The sequence below is a fragment of the Stomoxys calcitrans genome, chromosome 1, assembly GCF_963082655.1.
Source record: "Stomoxys calcitrans chromosome 1, idStoCalc2.1, whole genome shotgun sequence".
In the NCBI taxonomy this organism is placed as follows: Eukaryota; Metazoa; Arthropoda; class Insecta; order Diptera; family Muscidae; genus Stomoxys; species Stomoxys calcitrans.
Window position 1 is genome coordinate 148,659,636 of NC_081552.1, and position 22,615 is coordinate 148,682,250.

The 22,615-nt window shown below is 38.5% G+C and overlaps 1 protein-coding gene and 1 pseudogene across 1 annotated transcript; both read left to right on the forward strand.

Moving 5' to 3' along the window:
* LOC106094697 (heat shock protein 27-like) overlaps nucleotides 1–22,615 on the forward strand; it is a 248,805-nt pseudogene that overhangs the window by 1,188 nt on the left and 225,002 nt on the right.
* On the forward strand, nucleotides 853–20,771 carry LOC131997090 (rhodanese domain-containing protein CG4456). The gene is made up of 4 exons (XM_059367402.1): nucleotides 853–934; nucleotides 18,428–18,652; nucleotides 20,323–20,482; nucleotides 20,557–20,771. Exons 1-4 carry the CDS (start codon nucleotides 868–870, stop codon nucleotides 20,609–20,611), a joined length of 507 nt encoding a protein of 168 aa, XP_059223385.1. The 5' UTR covers nucleotides 853–867; the 3' UTR covers nucleotides 20,612–20,771.

Genomic DNA, 22,615 nt, shown 5'->3' on the forward strand with positions numbered 1-22,615 from the left:
GGATTTATTGCCAGAACACTTTCGGTAGCCCATTTTGCTGTTGCACGTAGAGCTTCCTGAAGCATATCTCTTAGAGTGCTGGGAAATTTTCCCCTATCCGCAATTGTCACGTCATCAGCATACGCGACCACTTTTACATCTTTTTCTCTCAGAGGCAATAATATATTGTTAATAGCTATATTCCAAAGTAGAAGAGACAGCACACCTCCTTGAGGTGTTCCTCTGCTGACCCATCTTTTTAGATCCACAGATCCCAGGCCTGCCGTAATGCATTTTTTAGTAAGTAAGTTATTAATAAACACAAAAACCGCCCTTGACTGTCGCAGATCTCTCAACGAGATGGCTGAACAGTTCAAAATTCACCTGTTCTGGGTGCGGGCCATAGAGATATTCCAGGGAATTGTAAAGCAGACGAACTTGCGAGACTAGGAACTACCTTACACATTCCAGGGAAACTGGAATCTGTGGGTATGCCTCTAGCGACAAGTAAGCTAATTTTTCAGGACTAGGCCCGAAGGGCAACGAATGATAGACGGTCACAAAGAGGGTGCTGTGAGCATTCCAAAATTATGTGGCCTAATCTAGACTTGAAGAGGTCTACTGCTTTGCTGTCATTGGCTAGAGCAGACGTCTCAGTCATTGTGTCGGTCATGACAGGTCACTGTCTAATCGGAAAACATGCTGACAGACAGAAGGTTGCCAGCAACGACTTTTGCAGAAGCTGTGAGGACATCGAAGAAGAAGAGACTATAGAACACCTTCTGTGTGTGTGTCCCGCGCTAGAAGTTAGAAGAAAAAATTTTTTCTGCGCCTGTTGTACTGTCCTTATGTAGCACTTTTTCTCCATCGCCGTCCACCAAACTACTGATGGGAAAGTTTGTATTGGTCGAACCATACGGTATTGATAGTAAAGCAACCAAAGCAATACCACATGGTATGGATGAAATATTTTAATTGCAACTAGCTTTTAATAAGAAATAACAAGCAATTTTTTCAAATTTTACATAATTATAATTGAGAATATGTAAATTGTATATAATTTATCTTACACTAGCCCGGGCTCCGCTGCGCCTTCTTTTACTTTTTATGGAACAAAAGTTTCCTTTGTATATATTTTCGACAATTAAAGATCTTTTAGTGAAATACCATGCTATCTTGACTAACAGTTTAACAATATAAGTGCCTTTATCTAAATCCCATATGATCTTTATCGGTCTACGAATTTAAGTTTGGATGTAAGGTGTACTCCATTCCTAAAATACTTCATTTCAGCCCGATATTCTCACGATGTCTGATTTAGTGGTGTTTTCGGGGGTGAGGTGGTCCCCAGGAACTCGGTCCCGAAAAATATCAGCATCATGATCTTCTCTCAAATACCATTTATTTTTAACCCCATATTGCCATTGTTTTAAGGGAGTTTACACGATGAGGCGTCCCCCAAGTACATGGCCCCAAAATTGGTTGTCAAATTCGTTGCCTAATTTCAAATACCTTTCATTTAAGCCACATATTGGCATGGTCGAAAAATGCTTACCCCTTGGGGGGTGTTTTGGGGAAGGGGTGATGCACTAAATACATGGTCCTACATTTGGATACCAAATTCGTATTGTACTCCCAAATACCTTTATTTGAGCCCCATATTGCGATGGTCCCTAAAAAATTGCTGTTTGTGGGGTATTTTGGGAAAGGGGTAGACGCCCAGAAAATTGGTCCCGAAAATGGGTATCAATTCTTGCTCTACCCCCCAATACCTTTCATTTAAGCTCCACAATGATATGGTCGGTAAATATGCCCGATCTAGGGGTGTATATCAGTGTATATCAGCAACGTGCTCTATTCTCATATATCTATATATCATTTATTTGAACCCCATATTGCCATTGCCCTCAAAATTGGATATCAAATTCGTTTTCTAATCTCATTTAAATTCCTTATTGCCCTAAAAACTATGAATATTTAGTTCCATTCTCTTTAAGATCTTAACTATCTTGGTTACTATTTGGGAGTTGTTATGGTAGTGGGACGTCCGCTAGACAGTTGGCCCCTTATTTTGATACCAGATACGTGGTCTACTCCCACATACCTTTAATTTGAGCCCCATATTTCCATAGTCGGCAAACATGACCGGCTTGGGGGATGGGCGGCCACTCAGTGAGTTGGCCTTGAAAATATATATCGGATTCGAGTTCCACTTTAAAAACTTATTTGAGCCACATATTGCAATAGCCAAAAAATACTTACAATTTGGATGGTGTTGTGGGGATGGGGTGGCCCCATAGACACTTTTCCCGAATATTGATAACAAATTCGTGCCTTACTCCCAAAGACCTTTCATTTGAGCCCCATATTGCTATGGTCGTAAATTTGTTCCCTTTGGGGGATATTTTTGGTGAGAGGCGGCCCCCCAAACACTTGGTCCCACATTTGGATATTAGATTCGTATTCTACTCGCAAATACCTTTCATTTGAGTCCCATATTGTCACCACGGGGTCATTATGCACCATCTGTGAAAATTTCAAGAAAATCGGTTCAGCCGTTTCTGAGTCTATAAGGAACACACAAACATACAAACAAACAAACAAACCTACAAACAAACACAAATTGATTTTTATATATAAGATTGAGAAGAAAAAGGAAAGAATAATTTTAAACCATATGATATTAAAAGATCATAGGGTGTAGTTCAATTCAAGTATCGCATGGTACTCGGATCATTGAGATTAATGGATTATGGATTTACATGAAGGCGTAATCTGGCAAAATTTCTCATTTTCGGAAAAAAGTCAATATAAAAGACATAATAAATTTCTTTCTGAATTAAATTTTCTCTAAAGACAAAATTTTGATTAAATTATTTCTACAATGAATTACTTACATATTTTAATTGGCTGTGACAGAACATTTGTTCCACTAGCCGAACGTAGAATAGCGTTCCAAGGGCCTCGATCTTCTGCGCTCATTATCTGATCTGACACGAATTTTCGAGGTGTCTCCCACCACTTGATATTTCCATCGAGCTTTGCGTGTACCACCGTGTTTGCCTTCAAAAGACTTCTTTGCTGGTGCTTCTTAATCCACTCTGACGAAGCCGTTGTCATACAGCTCATGGTTTATACGTCGCTTATATTCTCTATTAACGCAAACTGGTCCATATATTTTGCGAAGACTCTTTCTCTCAAACACTTCAAGCAATGCCTCATCTGCTTGTATGCCTCAGAACCATATAACAACACGGGTAGTATCAGTGTCTTCTATAGTGTAATCTTTGTCTGTCGAGAGGTGGCCTTGTTTCTAAACTGCTTACTTAGTCCAAAGTAGCATATGTTTGGCAGTATTATTCTTCGCTTTATCTCAAAACTGATGTCATTCGTTTCGGTTACGGCGGTGCCGAGGTAGATAAAGTTACTGACTATCTCAAAGTTGTGGTTCTCAACTTTCTTCATTTTCTTTATCTGCTCGGTTGTACAAGGCGTTTATCATCCATTACGTTTATCTCCATTTACTGCCAGACCCATTTTCACTGACTCTTTCCTTCAGAGGCTGCAGGTACTACTTCCAGTGACCTATGATATCGATGTCGTCGGCATAGGCGAGTAGCATGTGTTCTCTTGTGGTTAGAGTGCCATATCTTTTCACATCCATATCTCGTATAATCTTCTCCAGCAGGATATTAAAGAGATCACACGATAGGCTGTTTCCTTGTCTGAAACCTCGTTTGGTATTAAATGGTTCGGAGAGATTCTTTCCTATTCTTACTGAGGAACGCGTATAAGCAAGTGTCATCCTGCAGAGTCTTATTAATTTTGCAGGGATACCAAACTCAGACATGGCTTGAAATACATTTGAACGTAAAGGGGTATCGAAAGCGGCTTTGTAGTCAACAAAGAGATAGTAGGTGTTGATTCTCGGGTCTTTCCAGTATTTGGCGCAGTGTGAATATCTGGTCCAGGGTGGATTTACCAGGTCTAAAGCCGCATTGATAGGGCCCAATTATCTCATTGACTTTAGATTTTAATCTTTCACACATTACGCTCGAGAGTATCTTGTATGCTATGGGGAGGAGACTTATTCCTCTGTACTTTGCACATTCTGTCTTGTCTCCTTTCTTGTGTACGGGACATGGTATGCTGAGGTTCCAATCATCGGGTATGAATTCTTCTAGCCAGATTGCGCAGACAAGTTAATGTATACGCCTTATCAGCGTGTCGCCTTCGGTCTTAAATAGTTCAGCGGGTAACCCGTCGGTTATTGCCATCGGGCAATAACAACCAGGACGGTAAGGTCACGAATAGTCTTGCAGTGTAAGAAGGAGATTAACGCCTTCTCTAAGGATGGCAAAATTCGCATCGTTTGGGTGCCGGGCTATAGTGGAGTAAGGGGGAATGAAAGGGCAGACGATTTGGCGGTGAAGGCCAGAGTACTGCCGTCAATAAACTTGGTTTACCCGAAGCCTTTCGGGTCTACGTAGTCCGAGTTATGGGGGTGGGCGACTATGTAACACTGTGAAAAAGTCGGTAGGACGGGGATGATCCGGATCCGGTGAGAGGACGAGGCTATTATTCAAAGCAAGTAAGAAGGAGATCAGTATAGCTTTTGGTATCATAACGGGACACATAGGACTACGAGCTCATTTATATAAAATCGGTGCGGCAAGTGATAGCATGTGTAGGGCATGCGTGGAAGATGATGAGACATTGGAGCATTTCCTTTGTCATTGCCCGGCTTTCGCAATACCAGACATGAGCCAACTTGGGGGAGTGGTATTGAAAACTGAAATTAGGGATTTTGTAAGTAGCACGGAATTCCTTACTTCAAAATTTCTTTTTAGAGGTTACTTTATAGTTTTTAGAGTGCACAACAAGCCGATTACTGGTACTGGTTCTGCAGTATCCTATTCGCCGCCAACGTCGGACACTAGTAGTTGCGTAAAATGTTCTTTCCATATCGTTAGCATGCTATATGTGTCAGTTACCAAATTTCCTTTTTTGTCTCTGCAGGAGGATGTGTCTGCACCAAGGCCATCGGTTTGATGTTTAATTCTTTGGTAGAATTTTCTGACTTAGTTCTGATTCCTGCACGTCTCAATTCGCGTCTTTCCATTTCCTTTTTCTTTCTGTGGAATAGACGTTTCTCCTCTCTCCTTTTCTCCCGATACCTCTCTTTCATCTGGCGCGTTGTTACTGATTGCAGGGTCGTTCTATACGCCGCATTCTTGCGGCATATAGAGTAGCCACTTGACACTCTTGCTCCTACCATGGGTTTCTTGCAGGAGGCTTCCGGTAGCTAATTATAGATTTCGTGGCATTTTCCATGGAGTTGCACCATTATATCGTCGGAACAAGGAGTGCTTTCATCAAGCAGTTGGGTCAGTCGAGTGGAGTATGCCGTTGCCATTCGTTGTGTTTCCAGCTTTTCAATGTCGAGATTCCGTGCAGTGTGGGATCGTACTTTCTTTGCCATGTTCAAACGGGTGCGAACCTTTGCTGCAACAAGGTAATGATCCAAATCTATATTCGCTCCACGGATCGATCGTACGTCTAACACGCTGGATGAATACCTTCCATCTATTTCTACAATTATTTCGACAAAATTTGAAAAAAAATTTTATAGAGATAAAATTCTCTAAAGGAAAACTTTGGCCTATGTCCGGGCTACCTCGACATAATTTTTTTAAAGACAATATTTTAATGGCTTTTTCTATAAAGATAAATTTTCAATAAAATTTCCTCCAAAGAAATTATTTTCGAAATAATTCTCTTAAAGGCTGGTACTATGTTCATTTTTCACCATTGACAATCCATATTTTCGCGATTCCCGCTTTTGAAACACTACACAAATGTTAGTAATATGATAACAATTTTATTAAAATTTTACCATAAGTATTGACAGAATGTTTTACTGAAGTCAAACAGCGAGTTTTTGCTTTAAAATCTATTATCAAAAAAATATCAAAATTTTTGACATTTTTACTCCAATTTTTCTAAAACTTGATAAGAGGCATTTTCTCGGCATAACAAAAGTATATTCCAACCCATGGATGAATCGACCAATATTTTGATAAAGTTCCCATATAAGGGTACATTTCGAAATTAGAGATTTGTATACCCTCCACCATAGGATGGGGGTATACAAATTTCGTCATTCTATTTGTAACACCTCGTAGTATGCGTCTGAGACCCCATAAAGTGTATATATTCTTGATCGTCATGTCATTTTAAATCGATCTAGCCATGTCCGTTCGCCGCTTGAAATTTTGCACAAATACTTTTTATTAGTGTGGGTCGGTTGTGGTTGTAAATGGTTCAAATCGGTTCATGTTTTGATATAGCTGCCATATAAACCGATCTTGAGTCTTGACTTCTTGAGCCTCTAGAGGGCGCAATTCTCGTCCGATTTGACTGAAATTTTGCACGTGGTGTTTTGGTATCACTTCCAATAACTGCGCTAAGTATGGTTCAAATCGGTCCATGTTTTGATATAGCTGCCATATAAACCAATCTTGGGTCTTGACTTCTTGAGTCTTTAGAGGGCCCAATTCTCTTCCGATTTGAATGAAATTTTGCACGTGGTGTTCTGATATCACTTCCAACAACTTCGCAAAGTATGGTTCACCTCGGTCCATGTTTTGATATAGCTGCCATATAAACCAATCGTGGATCTTGACTTCTTGCGCCAATAGAGCGCGATTTGGCTGAAATTTTGCATGAGGTGTTTTGTTATGACTTTCAATTACTGTGCGAATTATGGCGCAAATCGGTATAGAATCTGATATAGCTACCATGTAAACCGATCAGGGATCTTGACTTCTTGAGCCTCTAGAGGGCGCAATTATAATCCGATTTGTCGGAAATGTTGTACAACGGCTTCTCTCATGACCTTCAACATACGTGTCTAATATGGTCTGAATCGATCAATAGCTTGATACAGCTCCCATATAAACCTATTTCCCGATTTTGCTTCTTGAGCCCCTACAAGGCGCAATTTTTATCCGAATGAACTGAAATATTACACAATGATTTCTAAAATGTTCAGCATTCATTTATGGTCCGAATCGGACCATAACTTAATATAGCTCCAATAGTATAACATTATAATGATCTTATTCAATATTCTTTGTTTGCCTAAAAAGAGATACCGCGCATAGAACTCGACAAATGCGAACCATGGTGGAGGGTATATAAAATTCGGCCCGGCCGATCTTAGCACGCTCTTACTTGTTAAACCTAGTTTAGTGAAGTCTAGATTGAATTTAGAGTAGATGGAATCCGAATTGGAAAATGTTTTATACATCGTTGAAAAGGTATGGAAAGTGAGGTATATTGCGTAAGTAAGTCGGCCGTTTTTCATGACTAATGATGACGCCAACAACAAAATTTGGAAAAATTGACTTTTTTGAGAAATGGACTTTTGTGTTGCCGGCTACATAATATCGGATGGAATGGAGATATTTGAATGATTCCTTTTGTGTTTTGCGGAAGAAGTGATACTGAACAAAAGTTTGCTACATGTATGTGCAATAAAATGTGACGGAATACTTGGTTTTTAACAAGTATAGCTCTACTTGAAAATCGACTTTTTTATACCCTCCACCACAGGATGGGGGTATACAAATTACGTTATTCCGCTTGAAACACCTCGAAATATTCGTGTAAGACCCCATCAAGTATTTATATTCTTGATCGCCTTGACGCCCTGAGTCGATCTAGCCACGTCCGTCCGTCTGTCGAAAGCACGCTAACTTTCGAAGTGTAAGATTCGGCCCGCCCGAACTTTGCACGCTCTTACTTGTCGATCTAGCCATGTCCGTGTGTGTGTATTCGCAGCTTAGGTGTAGGTGATGCAAATGAAATGATGGATCTAATGACACAATTGTATAGATTTTTATTTCTGTGACTCTAGACTCTAAAGGCTTTAACAGCCTTTTTACGGGACTTTTCGATATGTTGCCGAAAAGTTAGCTTTTTGGCCAGAGCCACGCCAAGATATTTAACTTCGCCCTAAATGTTTATAGAGTTGTTGTTTAAAAGCAACTGTCTAGATGGAATCCTCTTGGGAGATTTGTTCCATGGAAAAATTATGCTTGGCGTTTTTTGGTCATTAATTTCTATTCGCCATTTGTAAAATTTGTTTTCCTTGCAATGAAACTTCTTCCCAATTTATTGAGCAAGGCAATGGTCAGTTTACTTGAAGATATGAGGGCAATATCATCTGCATAGTATGCAAGATGATACCTCTCTAGGTGGTACAAAATCAGAAGTATATAGAGATTATAGAATCGGGGAAAGTATGGAGCTTTGAGGCAAACTAGGAAGTACTTGTGTTTATTGAAACAGCAAAAGACCTATTGGTTAAAAAATCTGCGATAAGTTTCCATATATATTTTGGAATATTTGCAGACAATAATTTTTAGAGAAGGCCTTTGAACCACACAGTGTCGAATTCTATCACAATTTCAAAAAGAACAAGTCCTGTGGATTTTTTCAAATGTTTGTTTGTAAAGGGTGATTTTTTAGCTATTATATTTTTGGCAACACTGGCTTAAACAGCTCACGCACGTTTCGTGTTTTATTTCACTGTGAAACATTTTTAGTTTGGCCTGTAATTTAACCAAGAATCGTCTTACAAACGTAATTTAACCAAGAATCATCTTACAAACGTAATTTAACCAAGAATCATCTTACAAACGAACAGCGCTAGCTAATTATTGAATCTTTTGTTATCAAAAGGCTTCCTTTAAAGAAAGTTCATCTCGCGCTTCTTCCATTTTACGACGAAGCTTATTTTTGGCTCAATGGGTACGTTAATAAGCAGAATTGTCAATTTTGGAGTAAAGACCAGCTAGAAGCATTGCAAGACCTACCTATGCATCCAGAAAAAGACACTTTTTGGTGCGGTTTATGGGCTGGTGGCATCATTGGACCGTACTTCTTCAAAGACGAAATCGTAACGTAACTGTGAATGGTGAGCACTACCGTGAGATGATATCCAACTTTTTTTTTGATTAAAATGCAAGAGCTTGAGTTGCATGACAGTTCAACAAGACGGCGCCACCTGCTACACAGCATGCGTGACAATGCACTTAACGAGAGGCGAGTTCGGTGAACATTTAATTTCATGTTCGGTACCGGTCAATTGGTCGCCTAGATATTTTTTTTGTGGGGCTATGGTAAAGCTGCTTCAATTGATGCATTGGAAGACAACACTGAAGCATTTATTCGTGAGATACCGGCTGAAACAAGTCAAAATTTTGATATTTTAATATTAAACAATTCATACCTCGTTAGCGGCACACGATGGCATAATTTCATAATACATTTTTTAGATCTCGCCAAGCTCTTTCTCTTAAGTCATAAATCGGTGCAGTAGATCAAAAGATATGGCCGCCAGAAGGTTGGAGAAGTCTAAAGTGGTCAACTTTGGCATCCTGTAACTCACCCTGTATTACGGACCTACAGCAGCACTTTCCTCTACAAACATTTTGTACCGCTAAGATCAACAGATAAAAAGTTGTAGACTTATTTCCATCTTTTTTGCCGTTTCGCCCACTATGCGTTCCTTAAATGAAATTCGGAAGGGAAAATTGCACACACGGTGACTTCAGCATCACGTCACCCAACCAGATATGAAGTTTTTCTTGATTTGCTAACTAGGCGTCATCTTGTACGTTATCTTATCTCTTTTTATATATTTTGGTGGCCTTGTTATACGGCATGATTTTTGACTATGATTACGCTGCGATTTAAAACTACGTCAGAAAATTTAAACCTGCTTATTGCAAACATATGAATATGGAAAGAATTTTAATTGTATTGAGCCGGGCGTAACAAACTTATGGTAAAAAAAAATTATAAAATTAGTACACTCAACCAAATTTGTTATTCAAAACAGCAAAAATGTTTGCTAAAACAGCAGTTTTTGTCTGCTGAAAATGGGACATTACCGCTGTTTCAGCAAACATAATGCTGGTGTATTAGTAAACATTTCTTACTGCTATTTCAACTAACAAAATCTGCTGTATTGAGTACTCAAGTCTGCTGAAAACAAATTGTATGCTGCTTTTTATGGTTGCCTGTTTTGATTACTTTAGGCATTTTTTAGAAATTTGGTGTAAGAGATGATTTGAATTTGTGGAATATTACTGTAAAGAAGTTACCTCATCCATCAATTGGCTACCTGATCCATCAATTGGCATATAAATTCAGTGGTAATTATAAACATCCACTGAGACATGGCATGGCTTGCATGGCCTTTTCTATCTAAATATAAAGAAAAAAGGTTATGGGAAGTATACATTCAGAGGTGATTATAAACATCCACTGAAACACACATTTACATACACGTTCTAATTTTTCTTCTAAAATCCCCTTCATAATAAAGCAGCAGTAATTTTCAGCAAGCAACGGGCAATAGACTTTCCAGCAGTAAGCCTGCTACTCTGAAATTGCAGTAGTAATATTCAGCAGACAGTGTTTGCTATTTTCAGCAAACTTTTTCTATGAGTGTAGGAAGAGAAAAACAGCATTGGTTTCTGAGACCATCAGCTATATAGATTGTGCATATCCTAAAGGATATCAAATCCATATTAATGTTGTAACATACCACTGTGCACTGGCGGTAGTATCCAGATTTAACCATTACACTTAACCAAATTTGTTATTTAAAACAGCAAAAATTTTTGCTAAAACATCTGTCACCAGACATTACTGCTATTTCAGCAAACATAGAGCTGTTGTATTAGCAAACTTTTCGGTCAGCGAAATCAGATGTTAAATCTGCTGTGTTAAGTACAAAAAAATTTATGCTATTTTTGTTTGCCTGTTACTTGTTTTGATTACTTTAGGCATTTTTTTTTGAATTTCTGTGTGAAGAGATGATGTTAATTTGTGGAATATTACTATAAACAGAACCTTTGTACATATGACATCGCCATGACATTTGTCGTTATTGCTTTACTAATGTGTACATGACTGGCATGGGCTTTTGCATCTAAATTTAAAGGAAACTGATTATGGAAAGTATACATTCAGTGATTATTATAAACATCCCCTGAGACACAGATTTACATAAGTATTTTATTTTTTTTTCTAACATCCCCTTCACAATTAAGCAGCAGTCATTTTCAGCAAGCAACAGGCTTTTCAGAAGTCACCCTGCTGCTCTGAAAATGCAGAACCACTGCTGTAATAGCATAGCTACTGCTGTAGTAGCAGAACTTCTGCTAAAATGGTAGCAAAATTAACTACCTATATTCAGCAGACAATGTTTGCTATTTTCAGCTAATTTTTTTGTATGAGTTTGGTGTAATGTGGTTATTATAAAAGCTCTTTCAAACTCGTTCAGAGTTTATTCGGATTCGGATTTCGATGTTATGATACATAATATTTACAATTTCATTCCATTCAGGATTTGTATTACGATCTGCTGTAATCTTTGTACAAAAAGCAGAAGAATGCTTGTGGTAATTATTGTTCTCGCACATTTAAATACCTATCAAGAAATTCTTGTGAACAAGTCAATTGTCTCAACTGTTGTGAAGTAACTCCGTGGAGGACAGACAAGTCAATTATCTCCCTCGCAAAAACAAAACCCTGAGGACAACAATCGGCAATGTTTTGAAATATTGGAAAATCAAGAGATATAATAAAGTATTAAAAAAAACATCAGTTTTTGAATTTTTACACATATGACCTCAAGCCGAACTAACTCCATCAAATAATCAACACAAGGTCAACTATACCTCAACAACAAATGACAAAATTTCATATTTATTATATTAAGATTATTTTTCTTAGGGACAAAATTGTAATGAAATTTTTAGTAAAAATAAAATTTTTTCTAAACAAATTTCAATGAACTTTTTCTAAAGACAAATTTTCAACGTAACATTCTCTAATGACAAAACTTAAGCACGGGCCGGACCCCTGTCGAAATTATTTTTTAAAGACAAAACATTTCCCATTTTTTTCTAAAGACAACATTTTAATTATAATTTTTCTAAAGACAAAAATTTTTATAAAAAAATTGCAATAAAATTTTTTCTAAAGACTAATTTTAATGAATTCTTTTAAAGAGTTTCAATTGGAGGCTAATGCAGTTCTTTGCTCCAGCAATAGCCTCCCACTATGAGACCACGGGGCACCGACCGAACTTTGAAAATGTCTATATAGGAAGCTAGCTAGGAAAGAGGTATCCTAATGAAATTTGGATTGGCGTAAAGCTAGAGCCACCAGAGGGCACAATTCTTATTCGATTTGGCTGAAATTTAACATGAGGTGTTTCATTATGACTTCCAACAACTGTGCTGAGTATGGTTGAAATCGGTCCATAACCTGGTATAGCTGTCATATAAACCTATCTGGGGTCTTGACTTCTTGATCGTCTAGATGGCGCAATTCCTATCGGATTTGGCTGAAATTTTGCACGACGTGCTACGTTATGATTTCCAACAACCTGATATAGCTGCCATATAAAGCGATCTGGGATCTTGACTTCTTGAGCCTCCAGAGGGCGTAATTAATATCGACATATGCGCTCTATGTGGAGAGTATATAAGACGCTTTTACTTGTTAACATTTTGTCATAATCAATGGGAATGACCTATTGAATGAAATCAGAAAGTCTTTTTGAATATTAGTCTTCAGACTTTTTTCTATGAGAGCAAGCAGAATGTAGATGGTTTTTCATAAATATTGGTCTAAATTTTTTTTTGAAATATTTAACAATTATAGTTGCTTAATGTTTCCAGTTTGTTTGCGTAAAATTTGATGGAATTAAAAGCCATTTAAAACCAATTGACCGACACAAACAATAACCTGTTGAAATCATAAAACTATTTTGAGAGCAAAAATGAGCGCAAATGAAAAAATTGCATCAAAATACTGAAGCTGATTCGCCGAAACTTTCACCATAAAACTAAGATATTCGCAAAGACAACCAAACATTGAAGGCTTTGAAAGATTAGGATCGGCCTATAAATACTAGTGTGTTGGCAATTAGTACAAAATTCAGCTCTGACTTCATGACCAAATGTCTCCGTCAAAAAAAAAAATTGAGGTATCTTTACCAATTTCACAGTAAGAGAAGAATTTTGGCATTTTTCGATTTAAAAAAAATGTGTGGTGGCCCCCCTCCCCCCAAAATAAAATCCTGCCTACCTCCCTGGCCCCAAATTAAGTGGTCCTTCGATTTGACTTCTTGAGCCTCATATTTTGTCCCATTCGGCTGAATCTTTGAACGGAGTGGTTTATTATGGCTTGCAACATCTATGTTAAGTGTTGTCCAAATCGATCTATAATCTAATAATCTAATATATCGTCCATATAAACTGATTAGTCTTCTACGTCTCTGGAAGCTTTAATTTGTGTCCGATGTGGCAGATATTTCATAAGTAGTGCACATATGCCCTTCAACTAAGTTCATGTTCATAGCACTTTCTTCTTGTGTTTGTCTTGCATCGTTCTGTGGTGTATTTTTCATCTGTTTTTCTGCTCTACCTGAAGCTCCTATTAACCAAGTTTGCTAGTCTCGAATACTCAAAACTAACCCAACCTTTATGATTGAGAGTTCTATTTAAAGATGAAGATTCTACTCTTTCCTCAAAAAAAAAAAAAAATGTATTGTGCTTATCTGAACTAATTACTGAAGTTATTTAAAATAGACCAGGCTGAGATCCCTGTAGCCAGCTTAACTGTTTAACATCCACTACCCATAAACTGTCTTTCAATGTTTGTTGTTGTTGTATCAGTGTGTTGTACACTCAGGCGGCAGTCCTTGCCGATGAAGGAATCCATGGGGCCAATCCGGTACTTACATCCGGCTGCCATGGGATTTTTCGATATTAGTCATACCGGCCGATATTATGTTCAATTTTCGTACTAGTTCACCCTACCTATTGTAACAAATCTAGTTTGCACTAGTAATGCAAACCATTTCCATTATCTTAGAGGAAGAACTGTAATTCGTTTGAGACACAAATTTTTGCGAATATGTTGTAGTATCGAGGCTAAATGTGAAATTGCAAATGCAAATTTTGCCCATGAACATTCCACTAAGGAACAGGGGCAAACTTCTCACACATCAATAAGTGCAGCCCGATTCTAGTTTAAGCTCAATGATAAGGGACCTCCTTTTTAAAGGCGAGTCCCAACGGCGTGCCACAGTGCGACACCTCTTTGGAGAGAAGTTTTACATGGCGTAGTACCTCACAAATGTTGCCAGCATTAGGAGGCGAAAACCGCCGCTGAAAAAATTTGTATACCCACCACCGAAGAATGGGGGTATATTCATTTTGTCATTCCGTTTGCAACACATCGAAATATCTATTTCCGACCCTATAAAGGATAAATATTCTTGATCAGCGTAAAAATCTAAGACGATCTAGACATGTCCGTCCGTCTGCTCGTCTGTCTGTTGAAGTCACGTTACAGTCTTCAAAAATAGAGATATTGAGCTAAAACTTTGCAAAAATCCTTTTTTGTCCATAAGCAGGTTAAGTTCGAAGATGGGCTATATAGGACTATATCTTGATATAGCCCCCATATAGACCGATGCACCTATTTAGGGTCTTAGATCCATAAAAGCCACATTTATTATCCGATTTTGCTGAAATTGGGCTCAGTGAGTTGTGTGAGGCCCCTAGACATCTTACGTCAATTTGGCCCAGACCGGTCCAGATTTGGATATAGCTGTCATATAGACCGATCCTCCGATTTAGGGTCCTAGACCCATAAAAGCCACATTTATTATCCGATTTCGCTGAAATTTTGGACAGTGAGTTGTCTTAGGCCATTCGACATCCTTCATTAATTCGGCCCAGATGGGTTCAGATTTGGTTATAGCTGCCATATAGATCGATCCTCTGATTTAGGGTCTTAGGCCCATAAAAGCCACATTTATTATCCGATTTCGCTGAAATTTGGGACAGTAAGTTGTGTTAGGGCCTTTTCCATCCTTCCTTAAATTCCATCCATAAAAGCCACATTTATTATCCGATGTCGGCGAAATTTGGGACAGTGGGTTGTGTTAGGCCCTTTGACATCCTTCTTCAATTTGACTCAGATCGGTTCAGATTTGGATATAGCTGCCATATATACCGATCTCTCGATTTAATGTTTTAGGCCCATAAAAGGCGCATTTATTGTCCGATGTTGCCGAAACTTGGGACAGAGAGTTAAGTTATGCACCTCCACATATATCTGCAACTTGGCCCAAATCGGTCCATATTTGGATATAGCTGCCATATTGACCGATATCTCGATTGAAATAATCCTATTTCACTAAAATTTGACACAGTGACTTATGTTAGGCTTTTCGATGTCCATGTTGTATATGGTTCAGATCGGTTTATGTTTAGGTATAGCTACTAAAAAGACCAATAGTTTGTTATACACAATTTAACAATGACTTGTACTTATTAGTATTTGGTCCAAATCGGAACATATTTCGATATAACTGCTATGTGACATTTCACCGTATTTTGATGAAAGGTGGTTTACATACATATATACCCGAGCTGGTGGGTACACAAAGTTCGGCCCGGCCGAACTTAACTCCTTTTTACTGTTTTTTTTTTTGATTTTTGTTCATATGGGCCATCTGATGGCTTCGAATTACACGTAAGCTATAAAATCAATTTAAATTTTGCAAATTATGTGTTTTCGGATAGAAATTGCGCTCTCTAAAGGCTCTAGAAGTATAATCGGGAGATCAGTTTATATGGCTGCTATATCTAATCGTTTCACATCAAAGAAATGTTCGCCAAGTAAACTTCTTTTCTCAAAAACGTTGAATTGGTTTACGATAAAAGTAGATGTTTTATGTCATTTCGCCCAAAACGACAAATGTCATACCGCCTAAACGAAGCCCAAAACGGATTTTTTGGAATGACAGAAAGGCCAAATAAATGTCAGAAAATTCAAATTTTGTTGTGTGACATCCAAAATATCATAATATACAAAAACAACTGTGTCACTAAGTTCAACTTTATTTATACCATAACTCCCAAATCGAGAAAATATCATAACACCTAAAAGTTATCCATTGAATTTTTTTGGGCTTTATGACATCTTTAATATAAAGTTTGTTACAAATTTCAGAAAATATCCTAGCATCAACAAATTATCCACTGAATTCACTATTTAGAATGCAAAACCATTTTCATGTGTGAGAGAGAGGGACATTGACCGGCCCTCGGGCGGGCTGAAAATTTGCTCCTCCCTCATAGGTCCAAAAATTAAATAAAATCAAAATTTTTTTGAATAAAAATTTCTTTTGCATTCTTAATAGGGGGAGCTTAAACGGCCTTCAGCCGGACTCAAAATGTTATGATAAGTTATTTTTGGATTTGTTTTTTTGGAAATACATTAAATAAGTAAAAGCGTGCTAAGTTCGTCCGGGTCAAATCTTGGGAACCCACCACCATGGACTCTGCTAAAAATCTATACAAAATAAATTTAGTTGAAGGGCATAATTTTATTCTTGGAAGTCATAACAGAACACTTCATGCAAATTTTCAGCTAAATCGAACAAAAATAGAGGCTTGTAAGGGCTCAAGAAGTCAAATCGGGAGATCGGTTTATATGGGAGCTATATCAGGTTATAGACCGATTCGGACCGTACTAGGCACAGTTGTTGGTAGTTATAACGGAACACCACCGCAATATTTCGCTCATATCGGACAAAACTTGCTGCTTGTAAGGGTTCAAGAGGTCAAATCGGGAGATCGGTTTATGTGTTAGCTATATCCGGTTATAGACCGATTCGGACCGAACTTGGCGCAGTTGTTGGAAGTTATAATGGAACAACACTGCAACATTTCTGCCAAATCGGACATTGTTGCAAAAAGCGGCTTCCAGGGGCTCAAGAAGTCAAATCGGGAGATCGATTTATATAGGAGCTATATAAATCTGAACCTATATGGGCCCTTTGCAATCCTCAACGACCTACATCAATATTAAGAATCTGTGCAATATTTCAAGCAATTTCAGGCTAGCTTTACCCGTTCGACCGCTATCGTGTTTTCGACAGACGGACGGACTGGCGGGCGTTCATGGCTAGATCGACTCAGAACGTCGAGGCGATCAAGAATGTATATATTTTATGGGGTCTTAGAGGAATATTTCGAGATGTTACAAACGGAATGAATGGATACGTCCGTCTGTCTGTTGAAATCACGCTACAGTTTTTAAAAAAAGAGATATTGAGCTTAAACTTTGCAAAGATTTTTTTTGTCCATAAGCAGGTTAAGCTCGAAGACGGGCTATATTGGACTTTACTTTAACTTACTTTAATTGGCTATGACAGAATATTTCTTCCACTAGCCGAACGTAGAATAGCGTTCCAAGCGCCTCGATCTTCTGCGCTCATTCTAACTTGATCTTTCCATCAGGCTTTTGGTCTTCCAGGTTTGCGTGTACCACCGTGTTTGCCTTCAAAAGACTTTTTTTCTGGAGCTTCTTCATACATTCTAACAACATGATCTAGCGAACGCAGCCGTTTTATTTTGATGCGTGTAACTATGCTATCTTCTTCATACAGCTCATACAGCTCGTGGTTCATACGTCGCCTATATTCTCCATTAACGCAAACTGGTTCATATATTTTACGAAGAATCTTTCTCTCAAATACTCCAAGTACTGCCTCATCTGCTTTCACAAGTACCCATGCTTCAGAACCATATAACAGCACGGGTAGTATCAGTGTCTTGTAAAGTGTAGTCGTAGCTATATTGGTCTTAGGCGCCTAAAAGCCACATTTATTATCCGATTTCGCTGAAATTTGGGACAGTGAGTTGTGTTAGGCCCTTCGACATCTGTCTTCAATTTGGCCAAGAACGCGTTCGAACCCAGGCGTTCAACGTCATAGGCGAACATGCTAACCTCTGCGCTACGGTGGCCTCCAAATGTGGAATTCTTTGGAGTAAAATTCGCTTTATTTATGTTTAAACCTTGAAGAACTTCTCCTGTTGTAAAGGTCGGCATTTTAATGGAAAAATCGATCCACAGTTGGATTTAATAGCTTACCTACAACATATTGCTATTGCCACTTGAGTTTGTTAATCTTCACTTCTCCCGGGGTTGCGGGATCACAAAAAATGCGCAACGATTCCCGTTAAATGTAGAAATATCTTTTGTAAAGAAAACGTTTTTCGCCAATTAAATTTTATCCATACGCTTTCGTTGGCACACTGTCATTTGAAACACATGGAAAGATGCAATCGAACAATATGGAGTTAAGTTGTTTTCACTGCTTGAGTGACATTTTCGTGCTTTAGCAGATCCACCTCTTCCGTTTAATGATGGGCAATCATTGTTTGTAATTGAAATTGCTTTGCTTTTGTTTAACAAATCGCTTATTTTATATAAAACGCAATGCCACAATTGATCAGTTCAAATAGCTAAAACGTTTTGTTTTTACCGGACGTTGCAGAGAAGATGACACAATCTAAGCGTTGGTGCATTGTGAATTTTTGTTTGCTGGCCTGTGGCATTTGGCAAATGACGATAAACCATGTTAGCGGACAAATGCAGGATATTGCAACCTACGAAGAGGTGAAGGATCTCCCCAACCATCCCGAAAAATATTTAATTGATGTAAGAAGCCGCGATATGGTAGACACAGATGGGTCTATTCCAACAAGTATTAATATACCATGTAAGTATTGTGTGTGTTTGGTTACTCGAAAACGTTTAGAAATTGCTAGTGGTTCGCGTTCGCGTACGCGTACCTTATTTGCCAGCAAAAGAGAGCGGGGAAGTACGTCAGAGCGAGCAAAATTTTGAGAGCTTGCTAATTGAGAGCCTGCAAATTGCTACCGGAGGTTTTTTGCGAGCAGAAATTTGCAGCATCGAGCAGCTGTTTTATGAAAATCAGCTGTTTAATTCAAAGAAATATCCAAAAAGAGTAAAGTCTGTGCTTACTCTCGCGAACAGAACTATTGGAGTAGAGGAATATTCTTTTTCAGCCTTCAAATCGAATCTTGTAGATCTGAACGAAATCAAATATCAACACCGCAAGTGACGTAATGTAGCCGGGCTGGTTTTCAGCAACTCTGTCGTACCAAAATTACAATCCTCTTATATAATAATGATGGTATAAACGAAATGGTATAACGCTTAAAAACTCAATTTGATTGAAAACTGACCACAGAATTAAAGAGAATGCCAGTCATTATCTTTGCTTTGTCATTATCTTCGCTTACGCGAAGACGGAATAACAAATTTTGCAATTTGTCGTTCCGTCTGCAACACATCGAAATATCCATTTCCGACCCTAAAAACTATATATTCTTGATCAGCGTAAAAATCTAAGAGGATCTAGCCATGTCTGTCCGTCTGTCTGTTGAAATCACGCTACAGTCTTTAAAAATAGGGATATTGAGCTAACACTTTACACAGATTTTTTTTGTCCATAAGCGGGTTAAGTTCGAAGATTGGCTATATCGGACTATATCTTGATAGGGACCCCATATAGACCGATCTGCCGATTTAGGGTCTTAGGCCCATTTTGCTGAAATTTGGCACAGTGAGTTGTGTTACGCCACTCAACATCCTTCTTCAATCTGGCTCAGATCGGTCCAGATTTGGATATAGCTGCCATATAGACCGATCCGCCGATTTAAGGTCTTGCGCCCATAAAAGGCGCATTTATTTTCCGATTTCGCCGAAATTTGGGACAGTGAGTTAAGTTAAGCCCCTCGACATACTTCAGCAAAATGGTACAGATCGGTCCAGTTTTGGATATAGCTGCCATGTAGACCGATCTCTCGATTTAAGGTTTTGAGCCCATAACAGGCGCATTTATTGTCCGATGTCGCCGAAGTCTGGGATAGTGAGTTATGTTGGGTACTTCGACATTCTTCTTCAATTTGGCTCAGATCGGTCCAGATTTGGATATAGCTGCCTTCGACTGTACTTCGACATTCTTCTTCAATTTGGCTCAGATCGGTCCAGATTTGGATATAGCTGCCATATAGACCGATATCTCGATTGAAATAATCCTATTTCACTGAAATTTGACACAATGACTTGTGTTAGGCTTTTCGACAACCGTGTCGTATATGGTTCAGATCGGTTTATTTTTAGATATAGCTACTAAAAAGATCAATATTTTGTTAAACACAATTGAACAATGACTTGCACTTATTAGTATTTGGTCCAAATCGGAATTTATTTCGATATACCTGCTATGGGGCATAAGGTATGCATTTTTCACCGAATTTTGACGAAAGGTGTTTTACATATATACCCGAGGTGGTGGGTAGCCAAAGCTCGGCCTGGCCGAACTTAACTCCTTTTTACTTGTTTTATATTATATTGTTTTAGTTACAGAATTAGAAGACGCCTTAAAAATGGAGGACAATGAGTTTAAACAAAAGTATGGCAGAGATAAGCCATCTAAGGAGGCTGTGGTAATTTTTACTTGTTTGGGAGGACAATATGCCCAAATGGGGGCCGATTTAGCAAAATCAAAGGGTTGGGGAAAGTGAGTCCTAAACATATATGTACTGCGAACACATCCAAAATAGACTAATCAATTTTTTATTTGTATATTTGAAGAGCTAAGCCGTATTTGGGTTCATGGATGGAATGGTCTAAACGAGAGGGTCTGTAAATCCTCAGAATGGACTAGATAAAACAATCTTATTTCATTCAAATACTATTTTAATCCTTAACATTATATTTACGTACATATGCATGTATATATACATATACACTATTTGCTTCTGTTATGCAACTGTAATAAACACGAGCTACGAAACGCAACTTTTGAATTTGATGCAACAAACTATTGGGTTGCCCAAAAAGTAATTGCGGATTTTTTAAAAGAAAGTAAATGCATTTTTAATAAAACTTAGAATGAACTTTAATCAAATATACTTTTTTTACACTTTTTTTCTAAAGCAAGCTAAAAGTAACAGCTGATAACTGACAGAAGAAAGAATGCTTACAGAGTCACAAGCTGTGAAAAAATTTGTCAACGCCGACTATATGAAAAATCCGCAATTACTTTTTGGGCAACCCAATAGCTTGAAATTTCTGTGTACATAAACCCGACAACTAAAACTGCATGGAAATGTTCAAATGGGGAGCGTCCCGTGAGCGGTGTCGGGATTGCCGGGAAATGCTGGAATTCCCGGAACGGTATTTTCCGATGTAAGACCCTACAATTAGATTTAGCTCGCTCGAGTATAGGTTCACCATAAACAGGATTTGTCGTTGAGAAATTTTGAGATGGCGTAAAAACGGCGAAAGAGGGTTCACAAAATCATTAATCTTCCAAAAATTAAAAAAAAAATAATAAAAACAGCATTAATTAAATAAAAATAAATCAGACGGAAAATAATAACACCGGTATCCGCAAAAGTTAATGTAGTTTTCAAATAGGTTTATTTGACAGTTTTCCTTTACAGAACCTTTAAAAAAAACCTATTTTTAGGCTTCATAAAGCTTTGAGAATACGGCCGTTAAAAATTAAAATTTTTACCATATGAACAGAATGTTTGCTATTGCAATTTCAGTTATAATACTCTGTAGTGGTGTAGGGTATACCTACTACTGTCCCAATTGCAGCAGACTTTCTCTGATGTGAAAGCAGGACAGTAGTAATTATACCCTATTTTGAGACTCTTGATGGTCGGAATTGGTCTACTCCATCGACCATCACATTCAGCTCCCTACGTACCTCATGCGTGTATGTAGTGAACAACGTGGCTGAAGATTTGGTGGCAAATAACTTCAGATCTCTTAAAGCGAAATAAGAGGCAAGTTCGTTGAGGTGGACGATTAACCTATCGCAGTTGTCACCAATGGGTGAGGGGCCTGTTGCCATAATCGTACAATCATCCGCATATGATACGATTTCTATGTCATTTGAAGGAAGTAGAAGAGTGCCGGAGATATCACCACGCCTAGGGGGACTCCCTGTTTTACTCTGTTTTGACTCCTTACCCTAAATACCACAAATGACTGACGACCATATAGGTAATTCGTGACCCAGCGTTTCATGCCTGGCTGGAGGGACGTGTTGGCGATGTCCTCAAAAAGTTTGTCGAATGCTTACGATTGGCACGCTTAGCACGCTTTTACTTCTTTTTTTTATAAATTTGGTTACGAATTCCTTTCGGTATATGCTTAAGAAGTCAAACCGGATGATTGGTTTATGGGGAAGCAATAGAGACGGGTTCAGACCATATTTCGCATAGACGCAAAATTTTAGTGAAACCGGAAAAGATTTGCGCCCTTTATTGCAAAAGTCAGCAAATATGTCCGGTTTGGCGCATGGACCCTAAAAACTATCAATGCAGAGATCCACTCCCGTTAACTCCCAAATTGTCATGGTGAGCAAATCCGTCCCATTTGGGGATAGTTATGGGGGTGGGACGTCCCATAGGCAGTTGGTCCCGAATTTTGATGTCAGCTTCGTGGTCTACTCCCAAATGCCGTTCATTTGAGCCCCATATTTCCAAAGTAGCAAACATGACCGGCTAGGGAGTGTTTTGGGGTATGGGGCGACCGTTCAATCTTCGGCGCTCCTTTTTTACTCTCTAACACCTAGTTTCGAGGTGTCTCTCACCACTTGATCTTCCCATCGGGCTTTTGGCCGTCCCGGTTTGCG

Excerpts from the sequence above, each read along its gene's own strand:
- LOC131997090 (XM_059367402.1), top strand. The coding sequence starts at position 868 with ATGGGAAAGTTTGTATTGGTCGAACCATACGGTATTGATAGTAAAGCA. Across the intron at positions 18,653-20,322 it reads AACAAGTATTAATATACCAT|TTACAGAATTAGAAGACGCC; the intron begins GTAAGTATTGTG and ends ATATTGTTTTAG. Across the intron at positions 20,483-20,556 it reads AAATCAAAGGGTTGGGGAAA|AGCTAAGCCGTATTTGGGTT; the intron begins GTGAGTCCTAAA and ends GTATATTTGAAG.